The sequence below is a fragment of the Glycine max genome, chromosome 3 (assembly GCF_000004515.6).
Source record: "Glycine max cultivar Williams 82 chromosome 3, Glycine_max_v4.0, whole genome shotgun sequence".
Taxonomy (NCBI): domain Eukaryota; kingdom Viridiplantae; phylum Streptophyta; class Magnoliopsida; order Fabales; family Fabaceae; genus Glycine; species Glycine max.
The window spans coordinates 44,046,264-44,061,451 of record NC_016090.4 but is presented as its reverse complement, the minus strand read 5'-3'; the positions used below and the strand labels follow the sequence as shown (position 1 = coordinate 44,061,451).

Below are 15,188 nucleotides of genomic sequence, written 5' to 3'. Positions count from 1 at the left end.
CAAGAATATAAATAAAATATACATTAATATTAAAAAAAATTCTTTACCAAAATAATGTTAAAAATAATTAGAATAAATTCTAAATCAATCTTTTTAGTATCTACAATTTACACACAGGACACAACCATTGGACACAATTACGGTATGAAGACAGAGACCAATATCAAGGACTATTTTGCTTTGGAGTGGCCAACTAGATGCTTAAGGTAATTTACACAAACGTATGTTTCCACATGATCTGCTTAATTCCTTTACCAGGATTTAAGAAACCACAATCATAGTTCATTCCAAGCACAGAAAGTATGTTTGATGCCCCTCTCCCTCTAATCTCCTCAAGCGATAACATTTTTCCCATTAAAAATAGCTCTGAACATTCCTCATTGTCACCTACCACCAGCTTTATCAGCCGCAGGAACTTCTTCAGGGTAACTGGATACATCCAAGTCAATGAGGGTCAAGTCGTATGGTTCTGAAACAGAATTTGACATATCCACAAGCAATGAAGAATTAGTTGCATCAGAATTTGAAGCATCAGGCATGGAACCAGAATTTGAAGGAGTGCTACTGGTAGAATAAGACAAACTTGAGAGCTGTATGTCATCTAACTTGTTTCCAAACATATGTTTATTTCTTCTCACAGAATCCATCTCTGGGCCAATTGGAACAAAAGTTCGTGACCTGTACTTCTTAGTTCCCTCCTCACCTTCGCTGTGATTATAAAGAACATATTCGTGATAGGTTGGTGCAAACTGCCACAAGTTTAAGTGGTATAAGATTATCAGCAGAGAAAACACAAAGCAAAGGAGAGTCAGAAATTTCAACTAGAACACGGGGTACCAGAAATGCATTGCCGCATAACATTTGCAAAGCCAGGCATTAAGCCTGATGCAAATGCTACGTTAACACTGTCCATGAACTACAGAGAGAACATGCAAAGCGAGACTCACCTGGTGGACTGTATCATGGTAAAAATCATTTAACTTCAAAGCATGCCCAAGGCTAGCTGTCAAACCACGGGATCCACCTATATTAGCACCAGCATATTCTTTGTATGGAAATGCATAAAAGTGGCCTACGGCAGCAACAAGCATCTCAACACAAATGATAAAATTTTGAAGTAGGGCAGCTTCATCAGCATCCTCAATGAATCCCGACTTTGCAGCAAGGAAGAATAACACGCCCTAAGAAATGAATTCAAAAAATGTCACCCTGCTTCAAACCTCAAAAGTGAAAAGCAAAAAAGCAGTCAAACCAAGCAACACCAAACTAACACATAGTCACATAGTCATCTTCAAATTCTAAATAATCCCACAACACAGCAAACTATGTGCATTCAATAAAAATAATATAAGATGAAGCTATTCAACTTCTTGACAATATATTAAATGAATGTTGTAACACATGCATACGTGGGTGTCATTTTTTTTTTTTTTACTTTTCCAATTTCTATCCCATTAAAAGTGGCCTCAAATAAGTTTATACCATTAAGGAAAATAGCAAAACTAGAGAAACAAAGACAACAGGAGGGAAGATGAAAATTATAGCTGACTGATGACTTTCACAAACAAATCAATTCCTAAAATTTAAACTATGTTGGTGTATGAGAAGAAAACTAACAGACCAAATTCAACTTCTAGTAGCAAACAACAACAACAACAACAACAACGCCTTATCCCACTAGGTGGGGTCGGCTACATGGATCAACTTCCGCCATAATGTTCTATCAAGTACCATACTTCTATCCAAACCATTAATTTCGAGATCCTTTTTTATAACCTCTCTTATAGTCTTTTTGGGTCTTCCTCTGCCTCGAATTGTTTGTCTTCTCTCCATCTGGTCTACTCTCCTCACTACAGAGTCTACCGGTCTTCTCTCTACATGCCCAAACCACCTAAGTCTATTTTTCACCATCTTCTCTACAATAGGCGCTACTCCAGCCCTCTCTCTAATAGCTTCGTTTCTAATTTTATCCTGTCGAGTCTTACCACACATCCACCGCAACATCCTCATCTCCGCTACACTGACTTTATTCTCATGTTGGCTCTTGACCGCCCAACATTCTGTTCCGTACAAAATCGCCGGTCTTACCGCAGTCCGATAAAACTTTCCCTTTAGCTTGATCGGTACCTTTGCATCACATAACACCCCCGATGCTTTTCTCCATTTCATCCATCCTGCTTGAATGCGATGATTCACATCCCCTTCAATTTCCCCATCATCCTGTATTACAGACCCAAGATATTTAAACCGTGTGACTTGAGGGATAATATGGTCTCCTATTTTCACCTCTGAGTTAGAAACCCTCCTTCTTTTGTTGAACTTACATTCCATATACTCCGATTTGCTTCTGCTTAGGCGAAAGCCATGTGTTTCTAGAGCTCGTCTCCAAGTTTCCAACCTCTCATTCAACTCCTCCCTCGACTCTCCAAGTGTATATTATTAATCCAGTGTATATCTAATGTCTGTTCAATAAGGAAATATTATTTCATATCCCAGGATTTAAGATGCAAAATTCATATTATCCTTCTTTTAAAGAGATGGAGACTAAAAAATTTTTGCTCCAAACAAATTACAGCTCATCTCAAGATCAAATAGGGCATCCTCATTTTACATGACACTCACATCCTTTCTAATGGTCACAAGAAAACAGAAATATAACTTCCACTCTTCATGTACCCAAAAAATGTCATTTTTTTCTGTTCTTCCTACATTACCATACAACCAGTAACTAGGTATAGCTGGAAATAATAGACCATAAAAATTACCTGCCAATAAGTCAGGAATACAACAGATTTTATTATAATAAACTTCGGAACTGGATTGAATGGTTGAAGCAGATCCTTGCATGCCACATAAAACAAAGCAAGCACATAGAGAGCCATTGTATATGAGATCATATAAATGATCGTAAGATACAAGTATGACTGCTTTGGATTGAAATTTCCATCCTTATACTTCCCCTTTGCATAAAGTATAAGTGTAACAACAACTAAAATGGGCTTCAAAATCACAAATTGCAGACATCCTTGCTTGCATTTACGTATGAAACGCCTGAAATAGAAGTTTTAGAAATGAGAGATGAACGTAAATTGTGATATAATGTCATGCCACCATGTTAGAAGTCTCTACTAAAATCCATTGCATCTCCAGGATGTCTAGGTCATTTTCCAATAATCTATAAAAAATAAATCTTCCATATTGTGTGGCAAATGCATCATCCTAGTACTTTAAGTGACAAAAAAATAGGTAATTAAAAAACACTACATAGAACGTTCAAGGGATATATAACTATTTTCCGGCACAAAAGCTTTTAATCCAAACATATGAATCAGATACAAACCCACCCATCCAGCGGTATAGGAGGAAAGCAACAAGTCATCAGACAAAATGATGGCTTCAGAACTCGACCACTCAAACTTATTACAACAGCTCCAGGACCACCAACCCATGCCAGACACAGTGATAGAAAATTATAAATTACCCAAGCTTCATAGCTGAAACAGTAGACAAGAGAAATCAATTAAGAAATTGCACCAGTCTAATAAACATATATCAGCAAAATTCATTATAATTTTAGAATAGACAACAAAAATTTGCAAGGTGAACTTAAATTTGAAAACTAAAACGTGGTCGATAGGTACACTAAAGAATGAACAAGAGAATAAAATCACACCAAATAGGAAAAAGGGGGATGGGGTATTGCCTTCCCACTCTTGTGACTGCAGCAGCAGCTGCAATCACCTATAACTCCTCGGTCACATCAACAATAGAAGAATGTTACTTTTCTTAAGCATTGTTTGGAAGTTACTGTCTACAACAACAAAAGCCTTATTATCCCACAAGGTGAGGTCAACTACATGAAACACACAATGTAAATCGGTTTGGTTAAAGACCAAATTTTCAAAGGTATTATTTACCATAAGATCCCTCTTGACAACTTCTCCCAATATACTTCTTAGTTTCTCTCTCCCCCTTTTCACAAGACCAATCTACTCTCCTCACTAGTGCTTCCAGTGGTCTTCTTTGTATGTATCCAAACCACCTTAACCAATGCTCGCCTTTTTTCTTGTTATCCCTTTAAAAGCCCAACATTCACCATCAGTACCAGGGTATAGCTGTATGGCAATATGATAAAGCTTGCCTTTGAGCTTAGTAGGTACTTTGCAAATTGCAATCACAGTGCCTTTACCCATTTTTCCCATCCCTCTTGGAAGTCACTGTCTAACAAGGTAAAAATTTAAGTACCCTAATGACATGTTTTCATATATGCTCCAAGGATAAATCAATCTATTTGAAGGATTACACACATTTTTCTGTCCAAGGAATATGGACTCTATCTAGAGTAGGGTACCAGATTGGATAGTCCAATATGGCAAAAATCCAAAGGGGTTTCTGAATGGAAAGACAATAACTACTTCTGAGGATTTGGAAGTCACGATTGGTGTAGAATATGTAATTCGATAGCAATTAATCACAACCAAAATACACACGCAAAAAAAAAGAAGGAATTCAGACTAAACATGAGCAACAACCAAAATAAAAATAGTAAAATAGAGAAAAGACAGATGAACTTACACTTCCCGGATAGAATTAAAATAGATTGAACTGTCAGGTATTACAAGGGACAAGAATGACATTAGTGCATAAACCTGTAAAAGAAAATAACAAGTGAGTTCAATTAAAAGAAAAAACCCTAGTAGAGATGAATTGAAGAAGTGAGTGAATGACTGACTACTGACCGGGACCATGAAAATAATCCGAACGATGTAACGCTGATAAGTGGGCTCGGTGTAATTGAGAAGGTGCCTGTAAATGTGAAGAACGGCCAAAGCGATAGCTGCAATGGTGCAAATGAAAGCGACGATGTGGAAGAAAAGCGGAACCAGAAACCCCATTCTCTTCCCTTCCCTTCAGAAAACCGTAAACCCTAACCAGCAATCGAATATTGATTGGAGGAAGATCCACTAAACGATATTGAAAGATGAATGCTTCACTGGCACAATAATGGCGACTGCTGGTTGGCTGGCTTTGCTGCCAAGGAAAATCTAAATCAAAATTGAAATTGAAAACTTATAATAACAGTTATTTTACGCTAATACCATGTTTTTTAGTTTTTCAGTTTTACTATTCGCAATCGCAAACCAACGTGCATTACACGCTGTAAGAAACTTCATCAACTAAGCGTGCATTAGACTAGACTAATACTTTTTTTTTCTTTTATATAATTCTCTCGTCAAAAAGAAATAATAAATTTTCGTCCAGATCGTAAATCCATAGAGGTGGATATTTATTTTCTAACCTTATTTATTTCATATTCAAAAGTTCAGGTCATTGCTTATGTTAGTATTAATATTATGAATATTTATTCTAGTTTATAAAAATGGTTTCACAAATATGTTGTTGATTACTTACACGGCGAAAAATCAATTTCTCTCATGTTAACTTCTTTTAAGTTTTTTTTTTTTCTAATAGTGTTAGTAAGTGGATAACATACAAGCCCCTTTTTCTCTGTACCAAAATAAAATAAAAAAATACAAGTCACTTTTCCAATACACTTTCTTAATGGTGAGAAAATTGGCTTATGTGAAATCAATTTTCCCATTGATTTTTTTCATTTTACAATTTAATTTTTGTGTAGGCAACCTTTTCAATTGTTGTCTCTATCAAATTGTTGCCCAAAATAAAGTGGGATCTAATTACTCATGCAGCCTCTCCCATGTATACTATCTTTTAAAAATATGAATATAGAGTGAGGAGATTTATATCTGCACTCCCATATGTGTATGTTACACCCTCTCCACCATATTTTAGTTTGAAAATATTAAATTACTCTTAATAAGTTGACATCTCTTTTTTCAATCCTAATATCTCTCTCATTTAGAAACATTTAATCAACATAGCAGCTCTCACTCACCGCGACAATTTTTTTGAGAGTGCCTTCTTTCTTCCACTACATTTCGTGTCCTTCTTAAGATGGTTCCTCTTTGTCCCACACCACCTCCTTCTATTGACACCCTCCTCACAATATCGTGACTCTTGTGGCCTTTTGGACCAGGTGTTCCTTAACAGCAAAAAGTTAGCTTTCACAGTAGGTGTTTCATAACATTAAAAATAACTTTAGGAATATGTGTTCTTTATCACTAAAAAATAACCTCCAAAATAAATGTTCATAATAGTAAAAAATAACTTTCGAAATGACTGTTTCATGACAATAAAAAAATAATGGTTGAAAATAAAAAAATCTTTTATGCATTTTGGAAAGCCTATTCTAAAACTCAATCTATATTCCATAAGGCTACTATATAGCTTTTGCAATCATGTATTCAAAATAATGGTTGAAAATAAAAAAAAATCAAAATTGTCATTCCGAAAGATAAAACACCATGTTTTAGATCACATTGTTACCTTTAATGATGACACTCAAAGGAAGAAGGTGAAGTCGCGGGAGAATAAGTTGTTATGGCAAGAGTAATTTATACAAAAAGAAAGGTGTTAGGATTTAGAAAAGATAATTTGATATTTTCAAATAGAAATAAGGGTACAAGATACATGCATGAGAGTGCAAGATTTAAATCTCTAGAGTGAGGTAGTATAATAATAATATCCTGCCTCAACATTACCCCTTGGTGGAAATATTGAGGATAAGGCGAATTTAAAAATATGAAAATATCCAATAATCCAGACACTATAGTGTCTATATATGTTCACTAAAGCGAGCGAGGTGGAGGTTGGAAGGGCCATACATTCCCAAACAACAACGTGGCCTCTCTGCAAAACCCCTTATCATCTCTCTCTTTATCTCTTTGTCTCCAAAAATGGCTTCTATCATAGGCGTTTCCTCCATTTACCAAACACCTTCTCTCGAACTATACCAGAGGCCAAATACTGCTGCCTCCACTTCCTCCGTTAGGTTGCAATGTTTAGACTCCAAGTCTCACTTCAACAACGTCCTCCGAGCCCACCAACGCCACTCCACTGGGCCGGGCCTCAAGCCCACACCGACTACTTTCGTCCCCTCCGCCGTCGCCACGCCCAATTCCTCCCTCCTCAGCGAAGAAGCCTTCAAAGGACTTGGCCGCGACTTCGACGAATTCGACCACGCCTCCGATTCCGACTCCGCCGCCGAATCCGTTCACCCCGACGAGCTTGACATTTCCAAGCTCGACTTGCCCTCGCGCCTCGTCGAGTCTCTCCAGAGCCGTGGAATTACTCAACTTTTCCCCATTCAGGTTCGTTTCTCTTTTCTTCCTTACTTGTTACTACTTGCTACTAGGGTTACTTCATCATCATCATTTAGCTTCATTTACTTTTTCGCGTGTGATTAGAGAGCGGTGTTAGTACCTGCACTAGAAGGTAGAGATATCATTGCGCGAGCCAAGACCGGTACCGGAAAGACGTTAGCGTTCGGAATTCCTATTATTAAAGGCCTCACTGAAGATGAACACGCACCTTCTCACAGGTAATGTTTGTTCATGTGCTGCACTTTGGTTCATGTATGTATAAATATAATATAATAATTAAGGTTTAATTAAACCTATAACTATATATCATTGGTAGTTGTCATGGTCATGTTCATGCATTTGTTACTTTGTTGCAGGAGGTCTGGTAGGCTTCCGAGATTTTTGGTGCTTGCGCCTACGAGAGAGTTGGCGAAGCAAGTGGAGAAGGAGATAAAGGAATCTGCGCCTTACCTGAGCACTGTTTGTGTTTACGGTGGTGTTTCTTATGTTACTCAGCAGGGTGCGCTTTCGCGTGGTGTTGACGTGGTGGTTGGGACACCAGGGAGAATAATTGACTTGATAAACGGGAACAGCCTTAAGCTCAGTGAGGTTCAGTATTTGGTTCTCGATGAAGCGGACCAGATGCTTGCTGTTGGGTTTGAGGAAGACGTGGAAATGATTCTAGAGAATCTTCCAGCTCAAAGGCAGAGCATGCTTTTCTCTGCTACCATGCCCAGTTGGGTGAAGAAGTTGGCGAGAAAATATTTGAACAATCCACTCACAATTGATTTGGTAAATTTTTGTTACTTTTGGCTTCTCTACTCTAATCATATAGAGTGTGCATTGCTAGCAGATAGTACAGCATATGATTGTGTCAGCAATATTATAAATACAAAGAATGTTTTTATGAAATACGCATGTGTTTTTGGTCAGTGTATCTGCATATGCGGTTTGTGTTGTTCTATGCAAGCTGGCTTGGAATTAATTATAAAAGACATTATCTAACGCTGTTCCAGAGTTGACTTTTGATCTTTTCCAGAGTGTAGTTTAGATGCTCATATAACTAAATGTGACAAAATAGGTGGTTGTCATATTCATATCTGTGCTGAATAATTTGAAGTTGTGGTGATGTGGTGAAGTTTCTTCTCACAAACCTGCCATCTGTTTGGTTTTGGATGCATCCTATGTTTGGTTCAATGGATTTGGAGAGAAAAGAAAGGAAACATTTATGTTTGTGGACTACATCATAATTTAGATGCATCTGTTCTTGTCTTAAAATTCTTTCTATTTAGCATTAGTCTTCTTAATTACTTTTACATTTCCTGACCTTATCATCAAATAATTCAGGCATAATTGTGCATGCTAATGTTTAAGTTGTCGTAGGATGAGAATTGAATCTTGATTATGATGCATTTTAATCTGAAAATCTTAATCATGAGAATAATCCTTTCTCTTTTTCTTTTAAAAAGGTTGGTGATGAAGAGGAAAAGCTTGCTGAAGGGATAAAACTTTATGCTATAGCAGCCACTGCCACTTCAAAGCGGACAATTCTTTCTGATCTTGTAACTGTAAGTTGTCAGTTAAAATTATTCTATCTTAGCTTGATGTTCTTAATCTCTTCGGATTGCATTTTGAAGGTTCTGTTTAGTCATTATATTGAATAATAGTACCAGCTACTAGTTTAGTTAACCAAAAAATGTATCCATTAAAGATCAAATGTTATTGTTGAATGTTGAGTACAATATTGTATTTAAAACAGATGATCTAATATATTTTTTGTTAACTCTAGCTAATAAATCCATCATTTTCATTATCTGTTTGTTTTGAAAATTATCAAGTGCATTACTTCCTAGTTATGTAACTTCTGGATTTTATGCACTCAGCACAAACTTATGGCAATGTATTCTTCTATAACTCATCTGACTGTTGTCACTTTAAATTTTAAAATATATTGAATCAGTTAATTTTCTATTTCTGATGTTTTATAAGCTATTATTTCCTGTCATGGTGTCATTGTATCATTTGCTTTAGGATACTCATGAAGAATTTTTTTGGCGAGGGGTCAATAATTTCACTTACTGTTCCTTTGTCTTTTAGGTTTACGCAAAGGGTGGGAAGACTATAGTTTTTACACAGACAAAAAGAGATGCTGATGAAGTATCATTGTCATTAACAAATAGTATAATGTCTGAAGCACTGCATGGTGATATATCTCAGCATCAGAGAGAGAGAACACTGAATGGTTTCCGTCAAGGAAAATTCACAGTGCTTGTTGCCACTGATGTTGCAGCTCGTGGACTGGATATTCCCAATGTTGATTTGGTAAATATAAAGGATGCTTTGCAGTCTACATTTAGCAATCTGATCTCCAGTGTTGGTTCTGTATGAATCTGCTTGAAGTTGAATTCCAGCTTTACTATTTGTTAGTTTAGATTTAATGCCAACCGAGGCTGTGATGTAATAATAAAGCAAAACACTTTAGTAAATTTTAGGCTGGTAATTGGGGTTTTTAATTATGGATTCAGGATCTAGCTATCATTATTTTTTAATTCAGGGTTTAGTAGTTTGGGTTTTGGGATGTCTTACCCCTAGATTGGACTAGAGCTTTATTGCCTATTCTGAAGTATGATTCGTCTAGTCTTAAGTTTTGGTGCTTGCTATAGTAAAGTTAAGGTTTCCCATTTTGTTAAGATGATTTCCACTACATTTGACCTTTTCAATCTTTTTCACTGTACACTGTCTCATCTGACTCAAGAGTTAGAGTTTTATATTTGATATAATATAATTTGTAAACCATGGACATAAATATTTTTTTATTTTAATTTCATTGTTTAATTATTTCTTCACAATCTTGAATCTGTTTAAAGAAGTTTAAAATCTATATTTGAATTGGAAGGTTCTTTTTAATGTCTTGGCCTTGTACTGAAATGCTGTATGCTCTCAACATATTGAAAGACTTATTGATCTGACCCATTTCGTTCAGATTATCCATTATGAGCTTCCCAATGATCCTGAGACTTTTGTGCATCGCTCTGGTCGTACTGGGCGTGCTGGAAAACAAGGTAATGCCATTCTGCTGTACACCAGTAGCCAGAGGAGAACAGTTAGATCCCTCGAACGTGATGTCGGATGCAAGTTTGAATTTGTTAGTGCACCGGCTATGGAAGAGGTTTTGGAGTCATCTGCTGAGCAGGTTGTTGCCACACTTGGTGGAGTTCATCCTGAGTCTGTTCAGTTTTTCACCCCAACTGCACAGAGACTGATCGAAGAACAAGGAACAAGTGCCCTTGCAGCTGCACTCGCACAACTGAGTGGATTTTCCCGACCACCATCATCCCGGTCTCTTATCACCCATGAACAGGTATTGTGAATCTTATATTTCCAAATGAGTTATCCAGTCTAACAATTTTCTAGATGTTGCCTTTGTTTTAAAGAAGCCATATTGGACAGGGTTTTTTGTTTTAGGAATTGCTCAGAATAACTTCCCAAATGATAACGATATTAATTCATAATACAAACCAGTGTGATCTACATCTTTAAGCATTTAAACTAGTGTCACAGTCAGTCCCTAGTTCATGTAGGTTATAAAACATGGCCTGTAGATATTTCATGATGTCTTATTATTTATATGTTCAGCTATTATCTAAGTATTTTTAGTGTGAACAAGCACAACATGGTGCATGATTTTTCAGTTGATCTTTCATAAGTATGCTGCTATTTCTGAACCCTTGTATCATCTCATTATCTCACTAAAACTGTTGTGTGTCAGGGATGGATTACATTGCAACTAACTCGAGATTCAGATAGTAGAAGATATTTTTCAGCAAGATCAATCACTGGGTTTCTTTCTGATGTTTATCCTGCAGCTGCTGATGAAGTTGGAAAAATCCATTTAATTGCAGATGAAAAGGTTTGTACCTGAGTTATTTTCTTCTATTTATTTTCTGTACTTGTCTTACTTGGAACTTCAATTCTATTGGGAACACACCCACACAGTTCAAATCATTTGACATTCGATACCCTATGATCAGGTTCAAGGAGCTGTTTTTGATCTTCCTGAGGAGATTGCTAAAGAATTACTTAATAGGGACATACCACCTGGAAACACCGTTTCCAAGATCACCAAGGTAAATTACAATATCTGGTTCATATTTTGTTTTGTAATTCTGTTGTCTCTGCTTGTTCGCATAACTGATTATATAAACACATTGCTTATGTTATTCTGTATTGGCAGCTACCTTCTTTGCAAGATGATGGGCCTCCAAGTGATTTCTATGGGAGGTTCTCTGACAGAGATAGAAGTAGCCGAAGAGGTTCTACTTCTAGGGGAGGTTTTAGTTCTAGGGGAGGTTCCGCTTCTAGGGACCGGAGAGGTTTTAAATCCTCACGGGGCTGGGATGTGGAAGACTCCGGTGATGACTTTGGTGATCAATCCAGTAGGAGAGGTGGTAGAAATTTTAAAACTGGCAACAGCTGGTCTCGAGCAGCAGGTAAAAGCAGTGGCGATGATTGGCTAATTGGAGGTGGTAGACGATCAAGCAGGCCTTCATCATCAGACAGGTTTGGTGTTTTTAAAATCATCATGCAATGTTAAATGTTTGCTATTTTTTTTTCTCCTGTGCGAATTATAATATCCCCTTTTGTGTGATATTTTTACTATCTCTGCAACTGATATGGCATATATGAATGTGCATTGCAGATTTGGAGGGACCTGTTTTAATTGCGGGGAATCTGGGCATCGTGCATCAGATTGTCCAAACGTTTCAAACAGACGAAGCTTTTTTTAAGTTCCCACATATATATGTTTGGGCACCACTTTTGTCCAAACGTTTCAAGACGTGAGCTGCTGCCACTGTTTTTGACCTAATGGGTTCCGGAAAATTGAAAGATGCTTCCCAAAACAGTTACAGAATCAATTTTAATTTGCATCTCTCGTGTTGGCGTGATCTCCAAAGGGACCTCTGTTTTTCGTGGAGTCTCAATGAAATTTAGTATTTGTTTTGGGAAGTGGTATTGGATAAAGAATAGCGTTAACAGTATGATTATGTTATCTTATTTTTGGGGTGAGTTTGGGGGATTGTATGGGCCTGTATTCTATTTAACCATGTTACTAGTATTTAATATCTTTCTGAACCTTCCTGGTTTAGGAACAGACAGGAAAAATGAATGAAAGATGAAATCCCAAAGGTTTATGCAGAAGATTCATTTACATTCACTTTTTCTGCGTCATATTTAAATGTTAAAAAAATCACAAAATGATATAAAAATTAAATTTTTATCCTTCACTGTTCATTTCGTATTTTTAACTTTTTAATATTAAGATTGACATTTTTTTTTCAATTCCATGATACCTTAACTTGATTTTGAGAAATAAAAAATGTAACAGAAACATCAAATCCATTGTTGTCTTTGCGAGATGCTTCGAACAAATTATCTTAAATTATTGACTGACATTTATATTATTATCCTTTTCTCTAATCTTGTCGCGTTTGGTACAAATTATGTTTTTCTTTTAGATTTTTGGATATTTGAAGTTTTTTTAGGGGAAAAAAACAATTTGTTTTTCATGTTTGGTGTATTTCGGAAATTTTTTTAGCTATGAGAGGTGAGAATCTATTTTTTTTTAGTTCAATTTTATATCTCATTAACTTTTTTGTGGTAATCTAAAAGTTCAGATATTCATAATTTTTTTAATTAATGTTAATTACTTCTTGTCTTTATGTTATAAACTAATTTTTTTAAAAGAAAATCTAATATTACAATGTAATTTTTGGTACAAAGTCACCCGTATCTTTCATTGAGTAGAACCATTATTAGTGATAATTTTCAAAATGTAATTTAAATTTTCATGATTAATTTTATTTATTTATTCGTCAGTATAGTCTCTCTCAAGGACTAATTTTGTCTATTTTTAATCTCTTAGATTAACATTGATGTATAAAAATAAATTAAAGACTAAAAATAATAACTTTTTATAGAAATTAAAAACAGAAATATAAATTTTAGAAGTAAAATTTTAATCTTGATTAACCCTTGAAAATATCTATAGCTATTATTTTTGTATGTGTTTACGACAAATATTAGTTGTAAATACAGTGCTTCTTACCAATATGCCACTATCATTTGGAAGAAAAAACAAATTAACCCTTAAAAATACAATAAATGCGTGATATCTATATGGTTATGTCTTACAACAACACAGGCATTTTGAAAATAGTTCAGTTTGTTATTCACCAACGTTAAACGTTAACGCTAACGCGGTCTTATAAAATGTTAGCTTAATAATAATTTGAAACCTCTTACTTTGAGAGACAGTGGCAGCGGTGGTACTCTGAAATTGATCCTCTCAGTCTCAGGTTCGTTCGCTTCTCCTCAATTTCATTCCTTCTTCCCTTTTTTTCATTACTTCAAATCGTTTCTGCATCTTCGCCGCCGGCGACACTGACAAATCTTTGGGTATTAAGAAACTGTAAACAGATTTGTGTTGGAGCAGATTAAAATTTAGGTTTTGCATAAGAAGCATCCAATTTTTTGTTGTATTAATAAATTAGGCATTTATATTTATATATATTTTTTTTAATTTTACAATTTCAATGGTTACGTTATGTTGACACTGAATAGGAACACGGTGCGTTAGTAAAAAGTGAAAAAGAAATGGCAGAACTGAGTTTGGGAATTCTAATTGATATTGTTGATGAGGAATGGATGAGAGACACTCTTCCTGATGATGGTATATTCTTTTTACTTTTTATTTTCTCATATGGGTCTTTTTCTGCATTATATTATATTCATGTGATCTTTCTTGCTGTTTCTACAGATCTTCCACTGCCCCCAACACTGGTTGTTAGGACAGATGATACTGAGGACTCAAGTGTGTTTCTTCATTCACTTATTCAATCATATTCTGTGGACAATTTTTTTCTTAAGCTTGGTGTATCAAATCATCTTCAATTGAACACTTATTATACTGATTAGTGTTTGGATGTACGTTGCATCATCTAAAATTATATTGAAATACTAGTTATCATGTATTTTGCAAGTTGGATAAAAAAAATTATACTAACTTACTTTTAAAATAGAGTTATCTTAAACATAAATCAGTCCAATTCAAAATCAATTTTCACCAAAATTATTTTGTAAAACTAATTTTATTCAAAATCAATTTCACAAACTGAAGAGTTTTTGGAAGATAACTCCACATTTTTGCATTAACAGAAGACACAGAACTATGAAAAAATTATGGTTGTTAGAAAGAGAGCATGCGTTTTGGACATCTGTAATGATAAATAATAGTGAGATGGGTCTTTTATTGGAGGGTTGTTTCTAATTTTCTTGACTACTGACACCGTGTGCTTTGCTATCTTGATCAGATCAGGAGATTCAACAAGTTAATGTGGATGCTTGGCACGATCTTGCCTTTGGTCAAGAATAGAAGTTTCATCATTAACTAGTGTCTAGTGTTGTGCTTTGTAATTAGTGAGTGGATGATGGTGCTCCCTGGTATTTGGACTAGGCATCTTCCTTTCTTTTTCCCTGATAGATTGTAACTTATTCATGTTTATCAACTACTAGTAACCGTTAAGGTTATATTAAGGAATTGTGCTATCATTGCTGAATGTTAATGTTTGCTGTCAGGAAAGCACTGTTGTATTTTTGCTTTAAGGTTGAAGCAAATTTAGGGCAACCAGTCCCTACTGGTATGCTCTGGAGTCTGAAACTTGTATTAATATGTTTAATAGTAATATATAGTAGTACTACTGTTGTTTGGAATCACTTACTGTTTAAAGAAATAGTTTCTTATTTTTAACAGTAATAAATTTGAACGCATAATTACAACTTAAATTTGATTCATGAATTACTTTCTTGTCTGAAAGGTGCTAGAGGTAAAATTTATTCAATGAAACAAAATAACTATTCTGTTTCGTAAGAATTGTGTAATTTTATTCGGATAATCAATTTGTATATTTA

The 15,188-nt window shown here is 35.4% G+C and overlaps 3 protein-coding genes across 3 annotated transcripts; 2 read left to right on the top strand and 1 right to left on the bottom strand.

Annotated features, from left to right (window-relative positions):
• Window positions 1-52: 52 nt before the first annotated feature.
• On the bottom strand, window positions 53-5,190 carry LOC100780244 (transmembrane protein 184A). The gene is made up of 6 exons (XM_003521588.5): window positions 4,740-5,190; window positions 4,576-4,649; window positions 3,345-3,494; window positions 2,766-3,051; window positions 948-1,181; window positions 53-749 (listed from the first exon to the last, which is right to left on the bottom strand). The coding sequence occupies exons 1-6, from the start codon at window positions 4,893-4,895 to the stop codon at window positions 384-386; spliced, it is 1,266 nt and encodes a 421-aa protein (XP_003521636.1). The 5' UTR covers window positions 4,896-5,190; the 3' UTR covers window positions 53-383.
• Window positions 5,191-6,631: 1,441 nt separating this feature from the next.
• On the top strand, window positions 6,632-12,416 carry LOC100779706 (DEAD-box ATP-dependent RNA helicase 3, chloroplastic). Its single transcript, XM_003521587.5, has 10 exons — window positions 6,632-7,229; window positions 7,326-7,459; window positions 7,598-8,012; window positions 8,690-8,788; window positions 9,318-9,542; window positions 10,204-10,581; window positions 10,990-11,130; window positions 11,252-11,347; window positions 11,455-11,780; window positions 11,920-12,416. The coding sequence occupies exons 1-10, from the start codon at window positions 6,816-6,818 to the stop codon at window positions 12,005-12,007; spliced, it is 2,316 nt and encodes a 771-aa protein (XP_003521635.1). The 5' UTR covers window positions 6,632-6,815; the 3' UTR covers window positions 12,008-12,416.
• Window positions 12,417-13,415: 999 nt separating this feature from the next.
• Window positions 13,416-14,990, top strand: LOC100779178 (anaphase-promoting complex subunit 13). The gene is made up of 4 exons (XM_003521586.4): window positions 13,416-13,576; window positions 13,842-13,950; window positions 14,038-14,091; window positions 14,591-14,990. Exons 2-4 carry the CDS (start codon window positions 13,875-13,877, stop codon window positions 14,650-14,652), a joined length of 192 nt encoding a protein of 63 aa, XP_003521634.1. The 5' UTR covers window positions 13,416-13,576; window positions 13,842-13,874; the 3' UTR covers window positions 14,653-14,990.
• Window positions 14,991-15,188: the final 198 nt, after the last annotated feature.

Coding starts and splice junctions, on each gene's coding strand:
- LOC100780244 (XM_003521588.5), bottom strand. CDS start 4,895: ATGGGGTTTCTGGTTCCGCTTTTCTTCCACATCGTCGCTTTCATTTGC. Junction 4,650..4,739: donor GGATTATTTTCATGGTCCCG/GTCAGTAGTCAG, acceptor TTTCTTTTACAG/GTTTATGCACTAATGTCATT. Junction 3,052..3,344: donor CCTCCTATACCGCTGGATGG/GTGGGTTTGTAT, acceptor CTTCTATTTCAG/GCGTTTCATACGTAAATGCA.
- LOC100779706 (XM_003521587.5), top strand. CDS start 6,816: ATGGCTTCTATCATAGGCGTTTCCTCCATTTACCAAACACCTTCTCTC. Junction 7,460..7,597: donor GAACACGCACCTTCTCACAG/GTAATGTTTGTT, acceptor ACTTTGTTGCAG/GAGGTCTGGTAGGCTTCCGA. Junction 9,543..10,203: donor ATATTCCCAATGTTGATTTG/GTAAATATAAAG, acceptor CATTTCGTTCAG/ATTATCCATTATGAGCTTCC.
- LOC100779178 (XM_003521586.4), top strand. CDS start 13,875: ATGGCAGAACTGAGTTTGGGAATTCTAATTGATATTGTTGATGAGGAA. Junction 13,951..14,037: donor AGACACTCTTCCTGATGATG/GTATATTCTTTT, acceptor CTGTTTCTACAG/ATCTTCCACTGCCCCCAACA. Junction 14,092..14,590: donor AGATGATACTGAGGACTCAA/GTGTGTTTCTTC, acceptor TATCTTGATCAG/ATCAGGAGATTCAACAAGTT.